The sequence below is a fragment of the Patagioenas fasciata genome, chromosome 3 (genome assembly GCF_037038585.1).
Source record: "Patagioenas fasciata isolate bPatFas1 chromosome 3, bPatFas1.hap1, whole genome shotgun sequence".
Lineage (NCBI taxonomy): Eukaryota > Metazoa > Chordata > Aves > Columbiformes > Columbidae > Patagioenas > Patagioenas fasciata.
Window position 1 is genome coordinate 67,725,849 of NC_092522.1, and position 20,703 is coordinate 67,746,551.

The 20,703-nt window shown below is 37.3% G+C and overlaps 1 protein-coding gene across 1 annotated transcript in view; it reads right to left on the bottom strand.

Moving 5' to 3' along the window:
* ENPP1 (ectonucleotide pyrophosphatase/phosphodiesterase 1) overlaps nucleotides 1-20,703 on the bottom strand; it is a 56,675-nt gene that overhangs the window by 14,525 nt on the left and 21,447 nt on the right. Inside the window, exons 6-16 of the mRNA XM_065833939.2 lie at nucleotides 18,100-18,197; nucleotides 14,515-14,594; nucleotides 13,001-13,120; nucleotides 11,783-11,892; nucleotides 10,364-10,429; nucleotides 9,981-10,053; nucleotides 7,856-7,964; nucleotides 6,557-6,688; nucleotides 4,953-4,984; nucleotides 3,696-3,823; nucleotides 2,562-2,631 (exon numbers count right to left, since the gene is read on the bottom strand). Coding sequence (XP_065690011.2) covers nucleotides 2,562-2,631; nucleotides 3,696-3,823; nucleotides 4,953-4,984; nucleotides 6,557-6,688; nucleotides 7,856-7,964; nucleotides 9,981-10,053; nucleotides 10,364-10,429; nucleotides 11,783-11,892; nucleotides 13,001-13,120; nucleotides 14,515-14,594; nucleotides 18,100-18,197 — 1,018 coding nt within the window. The remainder of the gene's footprint in view (nucleotides 1-2,561; nucleotides 2,632-3,695; nucleotides 3,824-4,952; nucleotides 4,985-6,556; nucleotides 6,689-7,855; nucleotides 7,965-9,980; nucleotides 10,054-10,363; nucleotides 10,430-11,782; nucleotides 11,893-13,000; nucleotides 13,121-14,514; nucleotides 14,595-18,099; nucleotides 18,198-20,703) is intronic.

Consider the following 20,703-nt stretch of genomic DNA (forward strand, 5'->3'; position numbering starts at 1 on the left):
TTCCTGCTTGTTCTTTTTCTTCTGGTTCAGTTCCCCAACCTACTTAACACTGCAGCGACGCAAAGCTTACACTAACCTAGAATGGGGGGTAATGCAGGAGTAAGAACAAGGAGTCAAGGGCAGTAAATGCTTAAACTTAAGGGCCGCCAAAAAAAATTGTTTTTAAACTTATGCTGAGATATTCAGCTTATTTTTAATGAAGTGAAACAGACTGCACCCATCCGTAGTATCAAGATACTGAATGAGTGACGGATGCTTCACACTCTTTAACATCTTCCTGGGTAAGATGTCAAAGCTCTTTGCAAAAAAAAGCAATTGTCTCAGATTTCATAGCTGTGTGGCAAAAAATAGAGTCTAAAAAGTCAATTTTCATTTCTTTTTCTGAGATTAAAGCATAACACAGGCTGTCATTCTGCAACTGTTGATACTAAAATCTGTAAACTAATTATGTACTCAACAAGTCTAATTTGAAACACATGAGGCAGGAATATGCTATCTTTCTTTTCTGTTGAACAAGGTAATTACAGAGCATTAAATTAATGCTGCTATGAAGTTAGCCACAAAAGGATAAATCATATCTGTTACAAAACCAGTTAGGGGTGCTACCAGCAATCCCAAATCTGGCAAAAAGTTTGAACAGAGTCAACCTACTGAAAAAAAATGTATAGAGTCAAACTGTAGCAGAAAGAGAATATCCTAAGCAGGCATTTGGCATTGCGTGGCTTGCTGGTTGTAGCACCTTTCTAGGTACCCTATCAACAGGTTTTCTATTGTCAAATTGGGGAAGAAGAGTACGCCTGGAAAGGTAAACCAATACAAAATTAACACAGTTTTTGGCTAACATGTTTTAAGAAAGTTTGATGCGAACACTACATAATTCTACATGACATTAAAAACAAGGTTTTTAAGAGAAATCTGTGCTTTACATGGACTATGTTGGTCTTTTCACAAAACACGTTCTCAATAATTTTTTTCATTCATGGTTCTCTATAGGTGTGTTTGCACATACTCACTGTAATAGTACCAAATACCTCACAACTGTTAGTGTATTTTATCCTGAAAAAAACCTTTTTGAAATGAAGAGAATTGCCTTTCATTTTATTGATAGCAGAAACTAAAGCAGACAATGGGTTAAGTAACTTTCCCAAATTAGATGGAGCTAAGGATCTGATTTCATGTTTCCCTATGATTCCTTCACATTTCTTATTAAAGAGAAGAATTTCAGGATTCTCCTCATTACAAATGCGACTGACATGCTCTCTCCTGAACAGACTAGCTCAAAACATTACAGAGTTGGGAAATCATTTCGTCAATTTTTGCAAAATACTATCAAAAATAATTATGTTGCTTCTAAGAGATACTTGTCTGACCACAGTCATTAGCTATTTCCTGTGGTGGAAGCTCCACAGACTTCTAGGGCAAACTTTTGTATTCATTAAAGGTTAAAAAAAAAGAAGTTTTCTAATAACCAAATAAACTCTTCTTTACTGCAGTTTAAGCCTGTTACTTCTGTTTGTAGGCAACCCAGAAAGCCAAGAATGAACTAGCCTTACAGACCATGGGCTGGCTGGCTAAGGAACAACGTTGCTTGCAAGGCCCTGGGTGACACCATGGACAGCCAGCTTAACATGAGCCAGCAGCACACCCTGGCAGCAAAGGTGGCCAACAGTACCCCATGTGCATAAAGAGCAGCTCAGCCAGCAGGCTGAGAGAAGGGATTGTCCCTCTCTACTCAGCTTTTCTTTAGGCCACATTGGTATGCTGCTCCTCCAACCTAAGAACGGCTTCAAGGAGAAATCATTAATTCAGCAAAGGACCCCATGGAGGTTGGGGGCTGAAGTTCTTGCCCTGCAAGGATGAACAGGGGTTGTTCAGCATGGAAAAGAGACTGTTTCAGGTGGACCTAACAGCAGTCCCCCAGAACCTGCAATGAGGTCACCAAGGAGAAAGAACTGTGCTCTTGAGTGTTACATAGCAGGAGGCAGAGAGACAACAGGCATAAACTGAAACAAGAAAGGTTCTGGCTGGCTATAAATAAAGGCATTTACACCATGAGGACAGTCCGGCAGTGGAATGGGTTGGTTAGAAGTTGTGGAGCCTCTGCCCTTAGCAGTTTTGAAGACACAACTGCATAAAAGCCTGAACAACCTGGTCTGATCTCACAGCTGACTCTCTTTTGAGTTGGAAGTGGGACTAGAGACCTCTCAAGATCCCTTCCAAGCTGAATTCTCTTAAGATCCACAATTCCTGTATTTGAGGATTTGATAAGTTTTCTGTTTTCCTGCTTTTAATGTTACAGCAACAAAACTTAGCAAAACTTTATACCCTTACCAGCACAGTGAAATCTCTGGGTAAGTCCTGTTGGGTTTTTGCCTAACTCTTACAACAAAATCCCACCCTGTGTGGGTTACCCAGCATGTTACAATAGCAATCCTACAAATGTTTGATTTCTCTAATTGCAGATGGAATAGTGTCACAGATCTTAAACAAATCTCAACACCTAGCAAACACAATATTCAGAAACAGGACGAGCTAAAAATACAAGCTAACAGAAGTCTCACCTGCATACTGGGGAAGCGATTGTCTGAGCCATGGAATCCACCTATGCAGGTTTTAATCTCAAGTGGTTTCCTATTAGAAATTCACAGTTTATATAACTCACACTTCACAAATCATATCAGCATAAAATACATTCAGACATTCTTAGAGGCTTGTCCATAAGCAACAGAAAGTCTTAAGCTCTGGAAGAGAATGCCTTTAAATCAGAATGATAGTTTTCTCTGCAAATGTTGTCCTTTTGCAATCCTCAAGTGTACAGAGCTAAAGTCAAATATCAGATGATGTATGAACAAAAAGGATGTTCTCAGGTCAACAGATTCTCACTGCACTGTCATTTGAGTAATAGAACTTTACAGTACTCTATGTAAGTAGGTTCTTGAGATGTGTTGTTTGGCTTTTTTTTAATAAGAACCCAAATTAATTTAGAGCATTCAGCTGGGCATCTTACAGTCTAATAAAAACAAATATCCAACATATGCCAGGTCCATACATATTATTTAAACGTGTACAGTTCTAGTAACCCAAACCCTATTTGCATGACTTGCATATGTTTATGGTATTATACAACAGGACTTACTGAATACATGGACTGAAAAACTCTTTGATTATGAAAGCCCTGGAGTATCACAGAGCTGTTCAAAATCATAATATGAGAACAAATGCTATTATTCTGGGAGTTTTAAATTCACTGGTCAGAACATGTAAGGTAATTAACAGTAGTGGGCTCAGTAAGTTCAATGTACACCAGTGGATTGCTCACAAGACAGAGTCAACTGAGTAGTTATGTGCATGCTTAGCTTTCATGACTCACTGGAAATTCCTAAAGCATGGCAAGATGTGCTCAAGTAGCTGACAAAGGGGACCTTAGTTTCTAAAATTTGTGTCACAACACCTGCCACTACCTGCATACTCAGCAGGGAGAGTACCTATAGCAGCCGGTTTAGAACTGAACCTCCTCAGGCCAGCAAAAACTGTAGAGAAAAGCACATTTTGTTTCTTTGCACTGTCTTTTTGCTATGACAAACAAGAATACCACGCTTCAATAGCTACCACTGAACTCTAAGCAACTGGGAGAGAAAAACTATGAGAAAAGAAGTTATTTGCTGTTTAAGCAGGTACTGAAAACTGAAACTTACCTAGCAAGCTGCCACTGGGACTCTAAGTAAAAGTGCAATGGTTCAATCCGGTCGTTATAGGAATAATGGAAACGCTTGGGTAGCAGATGTTTCATGTAAGCTCTGAAAGGCTGATTCGGTTCTATGCACTGAAATGTTTAAATTACAAGATAAAATGTACATGTCACCAAGATTTTGCGTATGTCATGCACAGTTCTTAAAAAGTACTTCAATTGCAAAGGGTCAGCAATAGCTTCCACTAAGAACAATGGGACTCCATCAGGCTTGGAGTCATCTGGTCTGGGACATAAATATTCATAACTATTTAAATAACAAATACTGACTGGGTTTGCATTCAGTAGTTATTCAAAGAATATTTATATTGGATTATGGACATAACTTACTCCTTTTTTTCCCCCTTACAGCCTACAATTGTACAGACCCAAACAGCACTGCTTAAAATTAATAAAGAATTACACTGAGATATGAACATGGTGATACATGGTAGGAGATTATCCAAGTGCAATAATTCTACAGGTCTGTAACAAAGAAAGTAACAGACATTCAAAGAGTTTTTAGAGTGGTCACTTGGGGAACAAATAGATTTTTCTCACCAACTAAGATCCACTAATGATTTAAAGAAAAACAAACAAACAAAACCAAACCAACAACAAAAAAACCCTCTACTGTAATATTGGAATATTTGAATAGTGAAGTCATCTATACAAACAGCATAGTTCTGACTGACAGCAGTGTCTGCACAATTGAGAGGCAGACAGACTGTGATACAAGGATGAGAACAAAAGCCAGGTATGGAGCACAAAAGTGCATTCCTTAAGCTAGAAATGATCAAAAAAACCACCACCTTTCTCAAAGTTGTTCATCAAAAAGGTGTGAGCAAGAAAATCTTATGCTTGTCCAGAAAACAGAGCTGAGCTTTGCACTGACTTGGCCCTTAGCCAGCATGGTCCAGATAGACAAGTTCTCTAGTTTCAAGAGTAACATGATCCAGTACTAGGTAAGAGTCAGTGGAAAGAAATGAACACAAAACCTTAGTTAATGCACAACCACAGATATCCATATGACACCTTGCTCAGCTTTCACCTTCCCTTCCCCTGTGTGGAACTGCTTTTGTTGTTGTTGACTGTATAGCATACAGAAGGCCAGTGATTCAAAGTCCAGATGCTATGTAAGTAGCCCAGCAAACATCTGATGCTATAAAGTACCTATAAATGTCAGCAGAAATTAAACTAGAACAAGATATAAGACAGCACTTACTGTGAGGTTTCTGACAACGCCTTCATAATTAACTGGAAGAATCATATGTAAGAATTAGTCACCTAAGTTAAAAAAAGAAACAGATGTAAAACGAAAGCATTCCCATCATGTAATATAATTAGCTTAGTTTTGTTTTTCCAGAATGAAAACGATAAGGAGCAAAACGATCATTAAACTGTCATGCTATTGCTTTTATGAAATTTTAGTTCACAGTCTCTCCTCCCCTTGCTTACTTATTTACAGCTTTAAAATTTTAAACTATATCACCACAGTTAGAAAAACAATCCGAGAAGTAAGTTTTTACAAAAGAGGCAACTAAACGCTATGCTTATCAAGCTGGATTTTTTCCTGCTTGCTAATAAACTTCCAAGGAAAAAGAAACAAATACAACTATCAGGACAGGCATTTTATCTGGCAAGCATCCCTAGAAAGATTGCCAAGTGCAAGCTGGCTAAGATTTCAGATGCTTAGACTCAAGCCAAAAGGGACCATTACATCATTTAGTTTGACATTTTGTATAACACAGGCCCATTACATTTCACACAGTTACTCTGCCCTGAGTCCAATACCCAAAGCTTGACTAAAGTACGTAAAGGATTACACTGGCAGGGGAACCATTAATAATTCCTGCACCTGTACATGCAGTGCTACAAAGAAAGGCATGCTACTTCATGAAAACTGTGTACGTGTCAAAAGTAGGAGATACTCTGCTTTTCTTCTTTCGGAACTTGTTTCTCCAGGGAGAACCTGGAACTGCACTTGACTCTCATGTTCCCCAAGGAAACATTTAACACAATTTAGAATAGCATCAAACAATGAAGTAAACAGGACTTAAAGTCACTGAGGTTGAGGCCTGCAAGTTTTAAAGGGCATGGAGAACAATAATTTAGATAGGAAAAAAAAAAAATAAAAACAAACCACAGAGCAAACAACAACTACTATGAAACATGAAGGAAACACCTGCATTCAACATCAAAAAAGTACCAGAAACTGCAGGCATTAAATGTCCACCTAAAATGAGACTAGATAATAAATCAAAGTTTAAACTTTGTAAGCATTCATTTATTTTTTTACTCAGGTTTATTACCTTATTTGTTCGGGTTTTATTACTCTGTTTGCAGTTTACTCAACTGCTGTCAGGCCATTGGGCCATTCTTTAACAAGTAGGAAATACAATACTCATAAAATAGTATGTAAAAGATAGTAATAATCTAACATTTCTTCAAGAGAGAGAAACACAGCAAATTTATATATACACTGGTAAATCCAGAAATTAGTGAGAAATAGATGAGGGATTTGGGGGCTTGAGCACCAAAGATCTGATTCAAAGGAATGCCATTCACAAGGCAAGAACATTTGCAGTTGGTCACTCTGAGGCAGCCCACAAAAGCAATCTGTAGGATTAAAATACACTTTGAGAACTGCAAAATCAAATATCTAAAGACACAGGTGCACTACTCAGTATTTGCTCTTCATTATTATCCAGGTTGTCCCTAGTTGACCCTCACTCAGGTTTACCAATGGAATATTTGGATCCTAAGTTTGTATTCATGAGTACAAAAGCATATAACTGAGTAACAAAAATTAGTTTGGCAATTACATACAAGAGAAATACTCATCTGGAACATTATTAGGTCTTAGGCGAGCTGCAGGACCAGGTACTAGTATGAAACTTTGAACATCGTCCAGATAACTGTTCAGATATGCTGTTTTTCTGCAGCTCCCTGCCTCCATACCTGCAAAAGGAAAAGAAAAAGTATATTTTAAAATGGGAGTATTAATGTTGAGTAGCCTTGCTGAGGAGACTTGTAACTTAAGTTGTAGAAGTCAGAAGTGTAATTTCTTGGGTCTTTTTATCAGTAACCCCAAGACATCTGACCCAAGAAGATCACAACACTCATGTATGGAAGAAAACAAAAGATTATACAGAAACACACATTCAGCCATTTCCTCAGCCAAGACGCTCCAATTCCATAAACAGACAAGTTTTCTTCTCTGAAGGGAATGAAATCTTATGAGCCTAAGAACACTTGTAATGGTCAGACCAAATATTAGTTTAGCCCAATATCCTACCTAATAATGTTCAGCAACATGTCTAGAGAAACACCAAACAAGCACAGCAACTAGGAACTGATCTTCCTCCCAGAGTTCCTTATCAGTTTCCAGACGCCAAAGGGATTTGAGTAGCATATGGCATTTGAACTCTTTCTTTTAATAATTCTTGACAGGTTTACCCTTCATTAATTTTATAATTATTTTTTAAACCTCTGTAGATATTCGGCTTGGATCATTTCTGGTGGCAATGAGTTCTGCAACTCAATTCTTTGCTGCACAGAAGTGTGCTTATCTTTTGTTCATCAGGAAAAGAAGCAGAAAAAGAATTAGCGGTAAAATACAGAACTTTTTACAGAAGTAATTCCAGAAACATAGAAAAGCTATTACAGAAATAAATTAAGGATTCATATCCACAGCCTTCTAATAGTATACAGGGAACTAATCACTGAAAGGAAGATTTGGTCTATATTTTCACTTCTTCAGCAATTTGCTAAATATTGCTGTGTAGCATAGTTAAAAGACATAATAAAATTAAACCTATTTATTTACAATTCACATTTTTTATTCTATTTCTTTTTATCAGCTGGTAATGATCACAAGACGAGTTAAGAATAAAATCTGAAAAATATTTAATCCCTCCCTATGTTCTCCACTTCTTCCCTCCCATAAAATAGTCTGATTCTCACCTGCACTGATTATCTCTTACATCATCTTGATAATATAAAACAATTTCTAGCCACTAGCTGCTTCATTAACCTTGCCAGAAACATGCAAGTATGAACTCCGAATATTACTTTATAAAAACAGCTCTTCTAAATCCTGATATATTTTATAATAATTGAATTTACCATGATCTGATATAAAAATAATGTTCAGGCATTTATGCAAGTTCATTTGCTTCAGACCATCCATCAGCATCCCTACTATGTTGTCCACTCTCTGTAACGCCACAATGACCTGCAGGACAAGAATAGGAATGTAAAGTAAGTGCTAATCACTTTAATTAAAAACAGAATTTATTTCTAGGGAAAGTGAATGAATTTAAACTGTAACAGCATATGCTATTAAAGAATAAGGCGCTCTTCTTATAGACCACTCAAGTCTAGACACAGTCCAGACGTAAATGAAGGATACAAGGGACCTAAAATTGTGTGGTAACCCTCAACTCAAGCACATATAGCACACACTAACAGGAGGAATTGTGAGGACAGGAGACTTAAAGCATTCTCAATACCCCATTACACCTGTTTTTTGCCTTTTCCTACTTTTGTTGTACTCCCTTAAGATGCATGGATTTTACATCTACTGAGGATGGACTCAGCAGGTACACCTATACTGCTAAATAAAACCAGGAGCCTACAGACTGCCCAGCACCTGTGCTGCTCAGGGCTATCTCCCTCTGCAGAAGACTGGCTATATCTACACTATACAGCTCCAAGTCTCACTTTTTTTCTGGGCCCCACACTGTACCAAGACACAGCTACACATTTTTATGTTATTTCAGTTGAAGACCTAAAAAAAAAGAAAAGACACACACTCACACAGACCCAACACACCAACAGATTATATTCAGTGAGGCTGCTTTTAAAGTATTAAATCAAGGATGTCTGCTGTATTATCAGAGGCACAACCAAAGACAACAGGGAATGCCTAAAGGTGCAGGTGCTGATGGGATAGTACCAGAGGTCTGAGGAAAACAGAGAAAAGAAAGCCTGTAGAACTCTTCCTCAAAAATATCTGTTGGGAGAGTCCCTGGAGCAAACTGCCCTTGACATTGTGACTGGATATTAGTCTCAGAACAAACTAGTTGAAAGGGACTGAAAAAGCCAAAGTACAAGCTACCAGTCTAGCACTGTTTGTGGTCAGGGGTCTGGCGTTCAAGCTCACTTGCATAGGTACAGCCACTGGGGGCTACTTTGGAATAGTTACTAAATAAACAAACAAATAACAAAAAAAAAGTAACTTCAAATCCATTCTGTTACCTTATCGAACTACTTGTATAAGCTATCTTATACATAAGATGAATGTTCCTGGAGAGGCTGTGTACAACCCTCATGGTCTTTCTCTCCAGGACATTCCTGACACACAGATCCACTTATTAACCACAGAAAAGGATAATCAATTTACAAACACTTCCTATACTGCAGTTCCAATTAGTTGTCTGCTACTTCCCTGAGCACTTACATTCACCTTATAGAGTTCCTTACAGGACTAGGAACAGCTCACACCTCAAGAGAAACCAGTAAAAGCTTTTTACTGCTGCACCACCGAGGTTAAACACGTAGTTATGATGCCCAGACTTCCTGATCACTTAAAACATGAGAATTTTACAGTGTTCCTGAATTTCCAAGGGCTCTTTCCTCTGCATTTTTCACCTGGGTTTGTTAAAATGTAAAGCTATTTAGCACTTTTGAAAACAGAAGCAGTCCTAAACAATTTTATTTATATATTAGGTACCTCACAGACTGTGATAGGGTGAACATGCCTTTTATGACTCTCTTTCCAAGAAAGCATAAAATTTAATTGCAGGGAGATAAGACCAATAGTCATGTCAACTTTGCACATAGACTGGGGGAAAATGCATGACAATTATAACATGAATACTTAACCACCACTATAAAATCTTTATTCTTGCTAAATTGAAATCACACAAACTTTCTGACCTCCCTCACCCCAAATCAACATAATGAATTAGCAGGAGCAGATAAAAATACATACAAGACACAATCAAACATGCTTTGGCAATTTAAAAGTTATTGAAATAAAGAAAATAAAAATTGTGCTTAATAAATAGTCTGTTACATGCTTTGTAGCAATGTTAATTATGGATGGGCTGTCTACTTTTTTTTTTTTTTAATAAGCACACTCAACGTGAACTTGGGTAATCTATCATGAATTATGGAAGTTTATTATAGAGTCAGAGCAAAGCTTCATATTAAACAAAAAAAACCAATAAACTATAAAACTACTTACTCCGCTGCTTACTGGTCCAAATCTATGGCCTGAGGAATCTGGTTCTTCTAAATACAGAGTGTAAAAGTGTGGTCTATATCAAACAGTACCAAAAATGTAATATTTTACATACACGTTAAGACAGTTTGATGATATTATATTTCAACAATGGATATCAAATATTGGAAACAACTCTGACATTCAGAGGAAGTACACATTAAAGAGAAACAGAGAAACGTAACAACAAAAAGGGTTTCAGTCATAGAAACAGACTTCCATTAAACAATATTTTATTATTGCTAGAATAATACATGAGATATTGTTTAAAACAGAAATCATATTTACAAAGCAATTAATTGTAATACTACTCAAACAGGAACTTATACTTGCAACTGTATACCTACCTTTTATCTTCAGGTAACCGCAGCCAGTGAAGAACAGTCATCACCCTTTCTTCAAAGGGGATTGAGCTGTATTGGAACAACACAATATCAACCAGCCATGTATGTTCAAGAGATAAAAAATTTCAGTCACCCATTACAAAAATCAATGCACTTTAGCAGAGAAAACAGAATTCAACTGGATGCCATTAATGGCTGTTCAGTAGGATGCAAGTTTATCCATGCTAATTGCCTCTGACTCCACAGGAGTTAATGGACTGATCTAAAGCTCCCTTGAATATTGTCCCCATTGATTGCAATGTGATTAGAATAAAACTCCCAGTATTGCTTGTGTTTATTATACAAAGAGAATAATTGGCTTCAGCGTGCAAAATCATGTGCGTATTATGTTTAGAAAAAGTAACAGTTTGAGGGTTTGGTTATTATTAATTTTTTAAATATTTGTTTAAACAATTTGAATACAAGTTCTCATATTATGTCACAAAGTAGATGCTCTATATCAATTACTGCAGTAGACCACCAACAAGCACGTTGACCTGTAACAACATGAGATTCGTGCAAAGTTACTAATCCATCTACTCAACATAGTTCAAGTAACAATATACAAGTTCCTAGAGAAAAAAAAATAGGTAGTAATTCAACAATCAGAATGTTAATGCTATATGAAGGGTATAGGAAGAGAAAATGATCCTAGGAAGATAGAAATGAAAAGCCTGATTTCTTGCATGATATTTGAGACGGTGATAAACGGATTTATGTAGAATTTTCATTAGGCAGAAAATGTTTAACTGCAGCAAAGAGCAATCACTGACTAAACTATGACTACCTTAACGTGAAATAGTTCAAAACTTCATAGAATCTTAGAATGGTTTGGGTTAAAGATCATCTAGCTCTACCACCCTGCCATGGGCAGGGACACCTTCCAACCTGACCATGTTGCTAAGAGCCCCATCCAACCTGGCCTTGAAGACTTCCAGGGATGAGGCATCCACACTTCATTTGCAATGAAAATAATTTTACACTGGAACAATTTACCACAGTCAACAACAAAACACTTTAGTTTTTATGGACAATATCACATCAAGACCCGATCCATTCACTGCATGAGAGGTTTGGATTGAGTAACTCTAAAAACACATACAAAACATTTTTATAAATAAGAAAGCACAAAAGCTTCAAATCCAGGTGCTCTTCAATTGGCTTTTTACACATCTTTCCTGTAAAATGCTTCCTGAGGAATGACAACATGATTAGAACAAAAATCTATATTATACTGAAACATAGTAAATTGGATCTTATCTTTTTTTCATATTGTGTACAACTGTTTAGAAAAGCAGGAACAAAAATTATGCTTTCTCTGGCATCTGTTGCATTACAACAGGTAAAGTAAAATATTCACCCAAAACACAAGAGTTTACATACCTACTGTAATTTTCATACAGGTTTGGAAAGCTTCCATTAACTGCTACATCTGACCCAGGCCAAAAGAATGTGCCCGCTTTTAGACCTTGGTACATAGCCGTTAGCCAAATCTGCAGAAGGAATATACAATTGCCGTAATTAAGGCAGGTCACCAAATTAGTTGAGTAACTGCCAGATCCACTACTGCCTCCACCTGCTTCACACCCTTCAGCAAGATCAAAAACTAAAAACATTAAGAGGAGCACTCTGGACAGTCAATCTTGCAGTCATTGGTCTCTGCAGTCCAAATATACCTCGCAGCCCTACTCCTCATGGCAAATACTCGCCTCCCTTCTGCTGTTACACCAGGGGGAGCCAGGATGAGGAACCAATAGCTCCCATGGATGAAGCAGTAACACAGTGGTAGAAACAAGGCTGAAACGTCTCAAAAACAGTGAAGCAAGAAGACATGGGAATCTTCTGAGGACCTATGCCCCACACAGTCTGAAATACGGGACCAAGACTTCAGGTAATTCTTCCAATCTTACTGCTGATCTTGCGATTTCAGGATTTCTGTCTGCCTTCTGTGCGTTCTCTGCCTGACTCGTACACCACTCTGTGACCTGTGAAGTCTACTCCTGTGTTTTCTTTCCTCACACACATATCACACACAAAAAACCACAACCACCGTCAGTCCTCCCACATTACCAAATAGTTGCATCTGTTCCCCTGCTATTCTTCAGGCTAGTCCTCACTCAAACTTTCCCACATTTCTTCACTTTGATGGCAGTCTCAGCAGATTTGCCATAGCTGTATGATTGAACTAAGACATTTTCTTTTAAAACCACATCCTTAGACCTAGCAGTAATTTGGGCAGAGTGCAATCATTTACTACTGATTATCACTAAAACTAACTTTTGTTTGTCCATTTCCTCAGAGAAGTTAACTGCAACCCCACTTCATATTAAAAAGAGAACAAAATTTGGAATCCCTATTAGTTATTTTAAGCTAATTTTATCCTTAGGGAAAATTCCATTTAAGTTTAACAAAGTCTGTTACATTTTGTTTCATTTGCCACTTTGCAGTTCTAGTATTACAATTCCTAATCGTGATGAGTAATGCTTCGCGGCTGACTTAGAAGTACCCCTTGTACTCTTTCAACATCAGTGTGCACCCAAGTGATACTAAGTAACACAACAACAGGCTGATGTACATTTTCAGTAGTATATTAATACTTACAGGCTGTCCTTGGTACCACTGTGGATTAAACTTCTCTTCACTTCTAAGGGTGAAAGATGCATTTCTTTTGGGGTCATACATCTTGTTATCAATTATACCATGAGATTCAGGATACAGCCCCTGTAATTGAGAGTATACACACTATAAAGAAAAAGAACCTTGTGACTACACAAACAGATGTCCATTAGACAAATATGCCCAGTGAATAATCTATATGTGGCTTCTACTCCACTAACACCTCAAGACCCAAACTTAACAACATCACATACCATTGCCAACAAGCCCTACCTTCCTATTCTTAATTGTTTCTCAGTGAACTTAAAAAAAACCAAACAAAAACAAACAACAATAACAAACAAACAAAACAACAACAACAACAACAACAACAAAAAACCAGACAAGTAGCTTGCTCTAGGATCAAACTGAAAGACATCCTATCAGTTCATGCATTTGTTGTACCTTTATTACCAATGACAAAGCAATTACCTATGCTGGACCTCCATCCCATGACCAAAAATGGGGGATTTCAAAGGAGAATTTCACATCAAGGGGTGAAAGCTCAAGCTGAGGATAAGAAGTGCTCAGAGCCACCAGCTGTTAGGTAGTTTTAAGAGGCTGCCTTCAAGCAGACTAGTTCCTTTTTACATTAAAGGATATAACACCACCACCAATATGACCCCAATAAACACCATGCTTGCCACTTTTCACAATAATACACAGTATTAAGGGGTACTCTCACATGGATGCAGGACATGATTATTGTCTCTCAGTTGCATATTCATTCATGGATATTTGTGAGGATTACCTGGTTAAACATCTCATTCCTGAACCTGTGCTCCTCACTTACCTAAAGTCCTAACAAACTGTGAAGATAAGAAAGAAGGTGCAGATCCTTAAGTATCTGATTGAATTTTAGTTGTGACATGATGAAGCTAAGAAGGATCTGCTGGATTACAACCCTGCATTCAGTGTTGAAAATCTCCATTTTTCTTTCTCCTTCTATATGCAGGAGGTGATAAATTCACAAGATCTGCTTGGTGACATTCCTGCCCAGGTTTAGGCACAGTCCCTCACAGAGTCAACATCAATGCAATGTTCAAATCTTTCATTTCATACTCTTATTTGCATCATGCCAAGCTACCTTAAAGAATTGGAACAGGGCTGGCAGTTTAAAGGAGTCAGGCTGCTCTCACTCCGAGAAAGTACTGCAGTTCAGTGGAAATAATTATACAAACGAGGAGCTGTAAAGTGATGTGACCTTCCACCTACATGGGAATTCTTGCAGCTAGTCTTGGAAGAACTAGATTCCTTAGATTAGATCTGACCACTTAGCTGTAGTGTTTTATAAAGACTGTTAATTTAAATTAGGTAAAGAGTATAATATATACATTTTCATATTCTGAAGGAGAATCCTATTCTTTTAATAATCCATCAAAAATATATTATCCCCTTGAAGACAACTTAATAATGAACAGTCTCTTTATTGGAAACATATAACATAGAGGAATTCTTACTGTGACAATAGAGTAATGATTGGGAAAGGTCTTTGAAGGATACACTGGTCTCATACTGGAAGTGTACGTTCCACATTTCTCTAGAGGGAGGAAGAAATAAAATCAGCAAAATTACAGTAATAAAAAAACCTTTCAAGTTTAAGTTATGAAGCCATGTACCTATTTTAAAGAGAAAAAATAAAATTCCAGAAAGTTTTCATTCTGCAAAATTCTGGAGCTAATACTTCATATTTCCTCTCACATTCATTTACAAGCTAAAAGGCTATTAACTCAAATTTTATCTATTTCTAATGACTGAATTCAACAGTCACATGAACAAAACCTACAGTCCTTATGAAAAGCATGCATAGATAAGAATGAATAATCAAAGGAATCACCACCCTCCAAAGTTGCCTTGGTGCAAGGTAAGTGAAGCCTGCAGCTAGCTACAGAGGTGAAGGTCTGCAGGGCACTTCCAGAGGTGAAGCGGACACTGGCAGCGTGGTGCCCTGGCTCTCTCGATCACCTGTCAAATCATTGTTTATTATGCCTTTTTTTTTTTTTTAATTAAAAGTAAGCTTTTATTCTAGGATGAATCTTAAAATTGTCTTTGCCTTCACCTTGATAAAAACAATCACAGGTTTTTAAGGAGATAATTGAGCAATATTTGCTGGGACAAAGGGTCAACTAGGCCAAAGCACTTAAGCAAATCTTACTTAGGCTAGGTGCCTAAATTTTCAGAAAAACATATGGGCCCTGATTTTCAGAAGAAGGGGGAAGGAAAGAAAAAAAAAAAAAAAAGGCACTTAAAGAGCCCAAAGTAATGATCTTATAGAAAGACCACCTTTAGGAAGTCTTTGCTGGCCCTCTGGGTCATCATTATATAATAAATAAAATAGAAATGAAAGGTATGATAACATGAGAAGCATTGTGTTAAGGCATTTTGAACTCATTGGACTGGGGGTTTGGATTAGCTCAAACTGATTATTTCAACTGAGATCTAACTGAGATAAAAAGAAGACAAGCCAAGACAAATCTTTTCAAGTTACATAGACATCCTCTCCCACCATCTACATTCCATAGAAACAAATAATCTCTTGTATCCTTTTCGCTACTGCAACACACTTGACACATTTCAACCATTTCCAAATCTGTTGTTGAGGCTGTTCTCACAAATGCTAGTTTTTAGTGGGGGTGGAGGGAGGCTGGGGTTTTTTTGGTTTGTTTTTCAAGTATGAGAAAAATACATTTAAACCTTGTTTTATTCAAAATCCTAGGGGATTTTTCTGGGACTTTCCATAATAGTTATCTTTCTTCTTTTTGTCTTGTTGCCTTAGTTAAAGACAACTGAAGATGAAAGAAAGATTTATTTTAGAATTATGATATCACAGCATAGAAGTACTTGAAAATGTCTTCTCTGAACCCCATACATACACATTATGGCTATGCCTGGGTTCACTGAGAACCCTCAGCTCCAGGCTGAACAGTCCACCTTTCAGCATGTAGCAGAGTGCATGCGTGTATGTATGGATGTATAACAAAACTCACCAAAAGTGAAATTCTGTCTTGCGTGCATCTACTCTAACAAACTTGCCTCCTTGGAGATATCAGAAATGCACTGTAGACATGGCTGAATTAAAAATATTCCTGTTATCTAACAGGATGTCATGAAGTATTTTAAAGAGGAAAATCCATTGATTTAGCATGGTTCTAATTTAATAAAGAAGTGGGCTGCCAGGTAAGTTATTTATTGTGAATAACTGTTCACTGCTTTGTAAATGTTATCAGTCATAAGCTTTGTCTTTAACTTTTACTAGTCCTGTAAATAGATCACTATGACCTTCAAAAGGATTCAGCACAATTTTTTCAGTGATAGTCAAGCAATTGATCCTTTATTGTTACTTATAAGTCACAGAGGACTACACTTCATTACTGTGACAGTATTTTACTGTGCATAAAACTACTTCTTTGTAATATCATTGCATCCACTGTTTTCAGTGCCTACAGACACATGGGAGATGAAGCACATGAAGATTTGAAGCTACAGGCCCTCAGAGTGTCATGTGATGTGCATCCCAGTGACACTCACTTTCATTCATGAAACTATTTTTACCATTTTACTGGGTGGGGGGAAGGGGGACAACTAGAAAGCAAGGGTTTGTAACAATAGAGAGCTGAAGAGCCTGTAGTATTTCATAAAAGTCCATCAGATTACAAAAAAAAAGTCCCAGAGTAATGTAGAGCTATATACATGATGAAGAAATAATATTTTTTTCCCCAGACTATTCTTTATTTTATTGTGTCTAAAAATGTATTATTAGCCATTCTGGTTTTAGAAAACTTTAAAAAATTCAAGTTTTAACCACCAAAAACTCTGTGGTTCTGAAGAAGTAAAGGGACTTCAATGAGGATAAGATATTTGTATTTCTTGGTAGTCGGAATTTATTGTTCAGTGGAAACAGAAATAAGTTTATTACAGAAGTCAATGGAAGAAGCTGCACTGCAGCCTATCCAAGCCAAAGAATGAAGAAACTTTACATGTGGAAGTGGATGTCACAGCCTGGAAGATTTGAGGCACTGTTATCTTGTATCTCATCCAGAGCTATAATGTAACCATTTGTAATAGTAAATCTCTCCTCTCAATGCCCAAGAAGTCTTCTTCAGTTGAAGTTTTTTGTAACTGCATCTAATGAAATTGTTTCAAACATCTGATTTTATTCCAACATTGAACAACACACACACAAAAAAAGCTAAAGCCTCAAATACATCTGTGATTTGGTGTCCTCTGGAACAGATCAAGTTGTAACAACCACTGTACAAAAAAGCAAGCATTTTTATTTTTAGTCAAAATGAAACCAGCCATCCCAGGTAGTAATTTATGAATGACAAGAAGATTGTCATATTTTTCAGACACAAAATTCCATTGGTTCTTTACAGACCACAGCCAAAATAGAGACAGGAAAAGTAACTAGATTTATTTAGATTTACAAAGCTAAGTAAGACACTAAAAAGCCTCAGGGAAAAAAAAAAAAAAAAAAAAAAACAAACCAACACAACAACACAACAACAAACAAAAAAACCCACATATGTACTTGTGAGGCCTTCATTTTTTCTGAAAATGCTTGTTAAATTAAGGTTCTCTCAGACTCAGCACAACATTCTACCAGCCCTTCAATATCATCTGTTCCTAATCTCTCCCTCCTCCATCTTCTTTTTCAAATTAAATGAAATGCTTTCTACCTTACTTTCCATTTTCTAAAGCCATTCCACTGAAATATGACACAATATGGAATAGAGTAAAAAGTGCGCCTATTTCTGTTTTGAAGAAATAAAGTAAGCTCACAGCAAAAAGCATCAGCCTCCTAAATATAGCAATGGCTACTCAGTTTTTTCACTGAAAATCTGAAGGGCTCTTCCCTCATGTCCACTCTCTCTTTGTCCTTTCACCCTCCAACGCCTCAAGCTCTCTGTGCACAGTTGTCATTTAGGGCAATAACTCCAATTTCCATGGAAGAAGAGTGAGGATTTTAAAGCGTAAGCATAGCTGCATTTATGGATTTTTCAGGTAAGACATTGTGATATTGCTTAGACATAGAAACTACTCACGTAATTTGCTAATAACAGGTAGGAGTCCACCCCAAGTCTGCAAATATTCTGCTCTGAAGCCGTCCAATGAAAATAGTAACACTGGAGACTTGGTAAATCTGAACAAACAGAAATTGAAGTATTAAAAAGACAGACTCTGAGAAATAATTTCCTACCACTTATTTCAATAAAGTCTCCCCCAAATTGTGGGGATGTTTGCTATAGGAATACAAACCAGACCAAGGAAGTAAGTCCTCCAGAGCAGGAGGTCCCCAGGCTGGCTTAGAGGTGAGCAGAGTGGCCACCTGGTCCCTCTGCTCCCAGGCTGGTACAGCAGCCCTGCCCAGAGAGGCTGAGGATTGCAGTGGGGCACACACAGGGAAATCAGCACAAGGCCTGATTTCACAAACACCCATAAAATAAAGGACAAGCCAAGATGCTCATGTCCTCAGTCTGGTGGTTTTGGTGGTACTAATCTCAAAACTGGACACACTGAAGCAACACTCAGCCCCTCCACCCCCCCACCCCAAGATAAGGGCAGGGAGAGCAAAAAGGCACTGTGAAGCCATGGCTTTCCTTCATACACTTTGCTGCTGAACAACTTGTAATTTAACTGAAAAAAATAATTTTTTCTTTTTACATAAACAGTGCACAAAACCGTAAGGAAGCCTAATGTACTGGATTAGTTAAACTGGCAACTCTAACACACATTTTTCATCTTGTAAAATTTATTTAACCAAGGAGAACTTAGTTACTGTACCAGAAGTACTACTAATTGCCAAACTGAAAAATGTGACTCCATGATAGGAACACTGCAATACTATTTGTGCCTGGAACTTGACAAATACCTTCAGAAACTGACTTCACTAAAACTAGCAAAATAAGTTCTCCCCTTTCAGTCTCCACAGGACCTATGTTTTCCAGCCTTGACTTGTTCCCAGCTTCAGCTTTGTTCAAACAATTTCTCTCCAACTGTAAGTACTTCAAACATTGCATCACAGACTGGAATAGTCATCAGTAATTTCTTTCTTGAAGAAAAAAATACCCTATGTTTGACCTACAGAAATGAGGACATGTGAGACTGCAAAACAAAAATCACCACAGAGTAGCAACAACCACTGAAAATACAGATTCACATGAAAGAATTGAATATATTTTACATGGCAGCTGCAAGGTAAGTTTTCCTTTTCTTGTTTAGAAATAGTAAAATGATTTTTTTTTAAAAAAAAGCTCTGTCCCATTTTAATTTCCCAAAATAAAACAGTAAGGACAAAAGACAAATATTTATGAAGTGTTGACAATTTCTTTAGTGAGGTACCCCACAAAAAAATGCAAACACTCATTTACAAGTGAAACATTTATTAGTCTTATTTCAGCCAAACAAATATGACTATATTAAAACACAGATTAGCCAGACAACCAAAAATGTCTATTATAAGAAAACTAATTAACAATTTGAACAACAGTTCAGCCAAAAGGACTTCATTAGTCAGAACCATTACAAAGCCTACTGTACATCCAAGACAGAATAAAAACCGTTAAGATGTATTTGTAAGATGTGTGTTTGAGGCCTGGTTTTTACTTACATGGTATATTTAATACCATCTTTTGAAAAATCCTAGTAAGGGCAGTTAGGAATAAGAAATTAATTATAGTCTGATCAAGACTAAAGCCCTTTGGCAGAAGAGAGTAGGAAAACTTCATGTATGACCTTTGCCCATATTAAAAGTATTTTTTGCACTGCAGGTTCTGATATGTACAACGTTTGCAAACAGCTTCTACATCCCCCACTTCACAAATGGATTCCCTTCAACAAAGAGATCTAAAAATCTCCACTGTGAAGTTTTCTGCAATAACATACCATCTTTGAGGCAAAGACTGTTCAATATTACTTACTGACAAGTCTAATTTAAATTTGGTTTTGTGGTGGTTTTTGGAGAGGGCTATTTTTTTAAAGAAAAACAGGGGGGAAAAACCCAAAATGGCACAACACCACACCTCAGAAAGGGACTTCACACAACTGTTTCTGATTTGGCATTTACAAGTAAATCAACTGTTAACTATAAGTTTTGGTTGTCTGGAAATCCAGCTACTGATGCCCCCATAAAATTAAAATTGGTAAAGTAGACCACTGTCACAAGTGGGGAGACTGGCCATTTCACTACCCATATAGTCTACACATGCTGAAACTTGTATAGTTAATGATCTGCCCTGTGCTAAGGGAAGCAAAGTGTGACAGATCATGTTAAACTGCACTTTGTTTGGAACAGCTCCAATTAAACCCCAAAACTGACCTGAGCTCATTTCTGAAAGATATCAGTGATACTTCTTCCTGTCAGTAGCCAAGGTTACACTTGCTACGTCAAAAATGCACTATCATGAGCAAGCAACCCTTGGGAGGCTGAAATTTTGTCCGTGCCAGTGATTCATGCTGGCTGTATCCAAACAGTATGACAAGGGTGTTTCACAGTTCTTGGATAAATATGTATGCCACAGTCACATCCTGACTCCAAACTGAAGGAAATGCAGTGGTAATTATCCCCTCCTATAAACTGGTTTCTACGGAAACATAATGCAGGCAACACAAGCTTGCTGTGGTCCTGCAGGTTCACCAGTCTGGGTGAT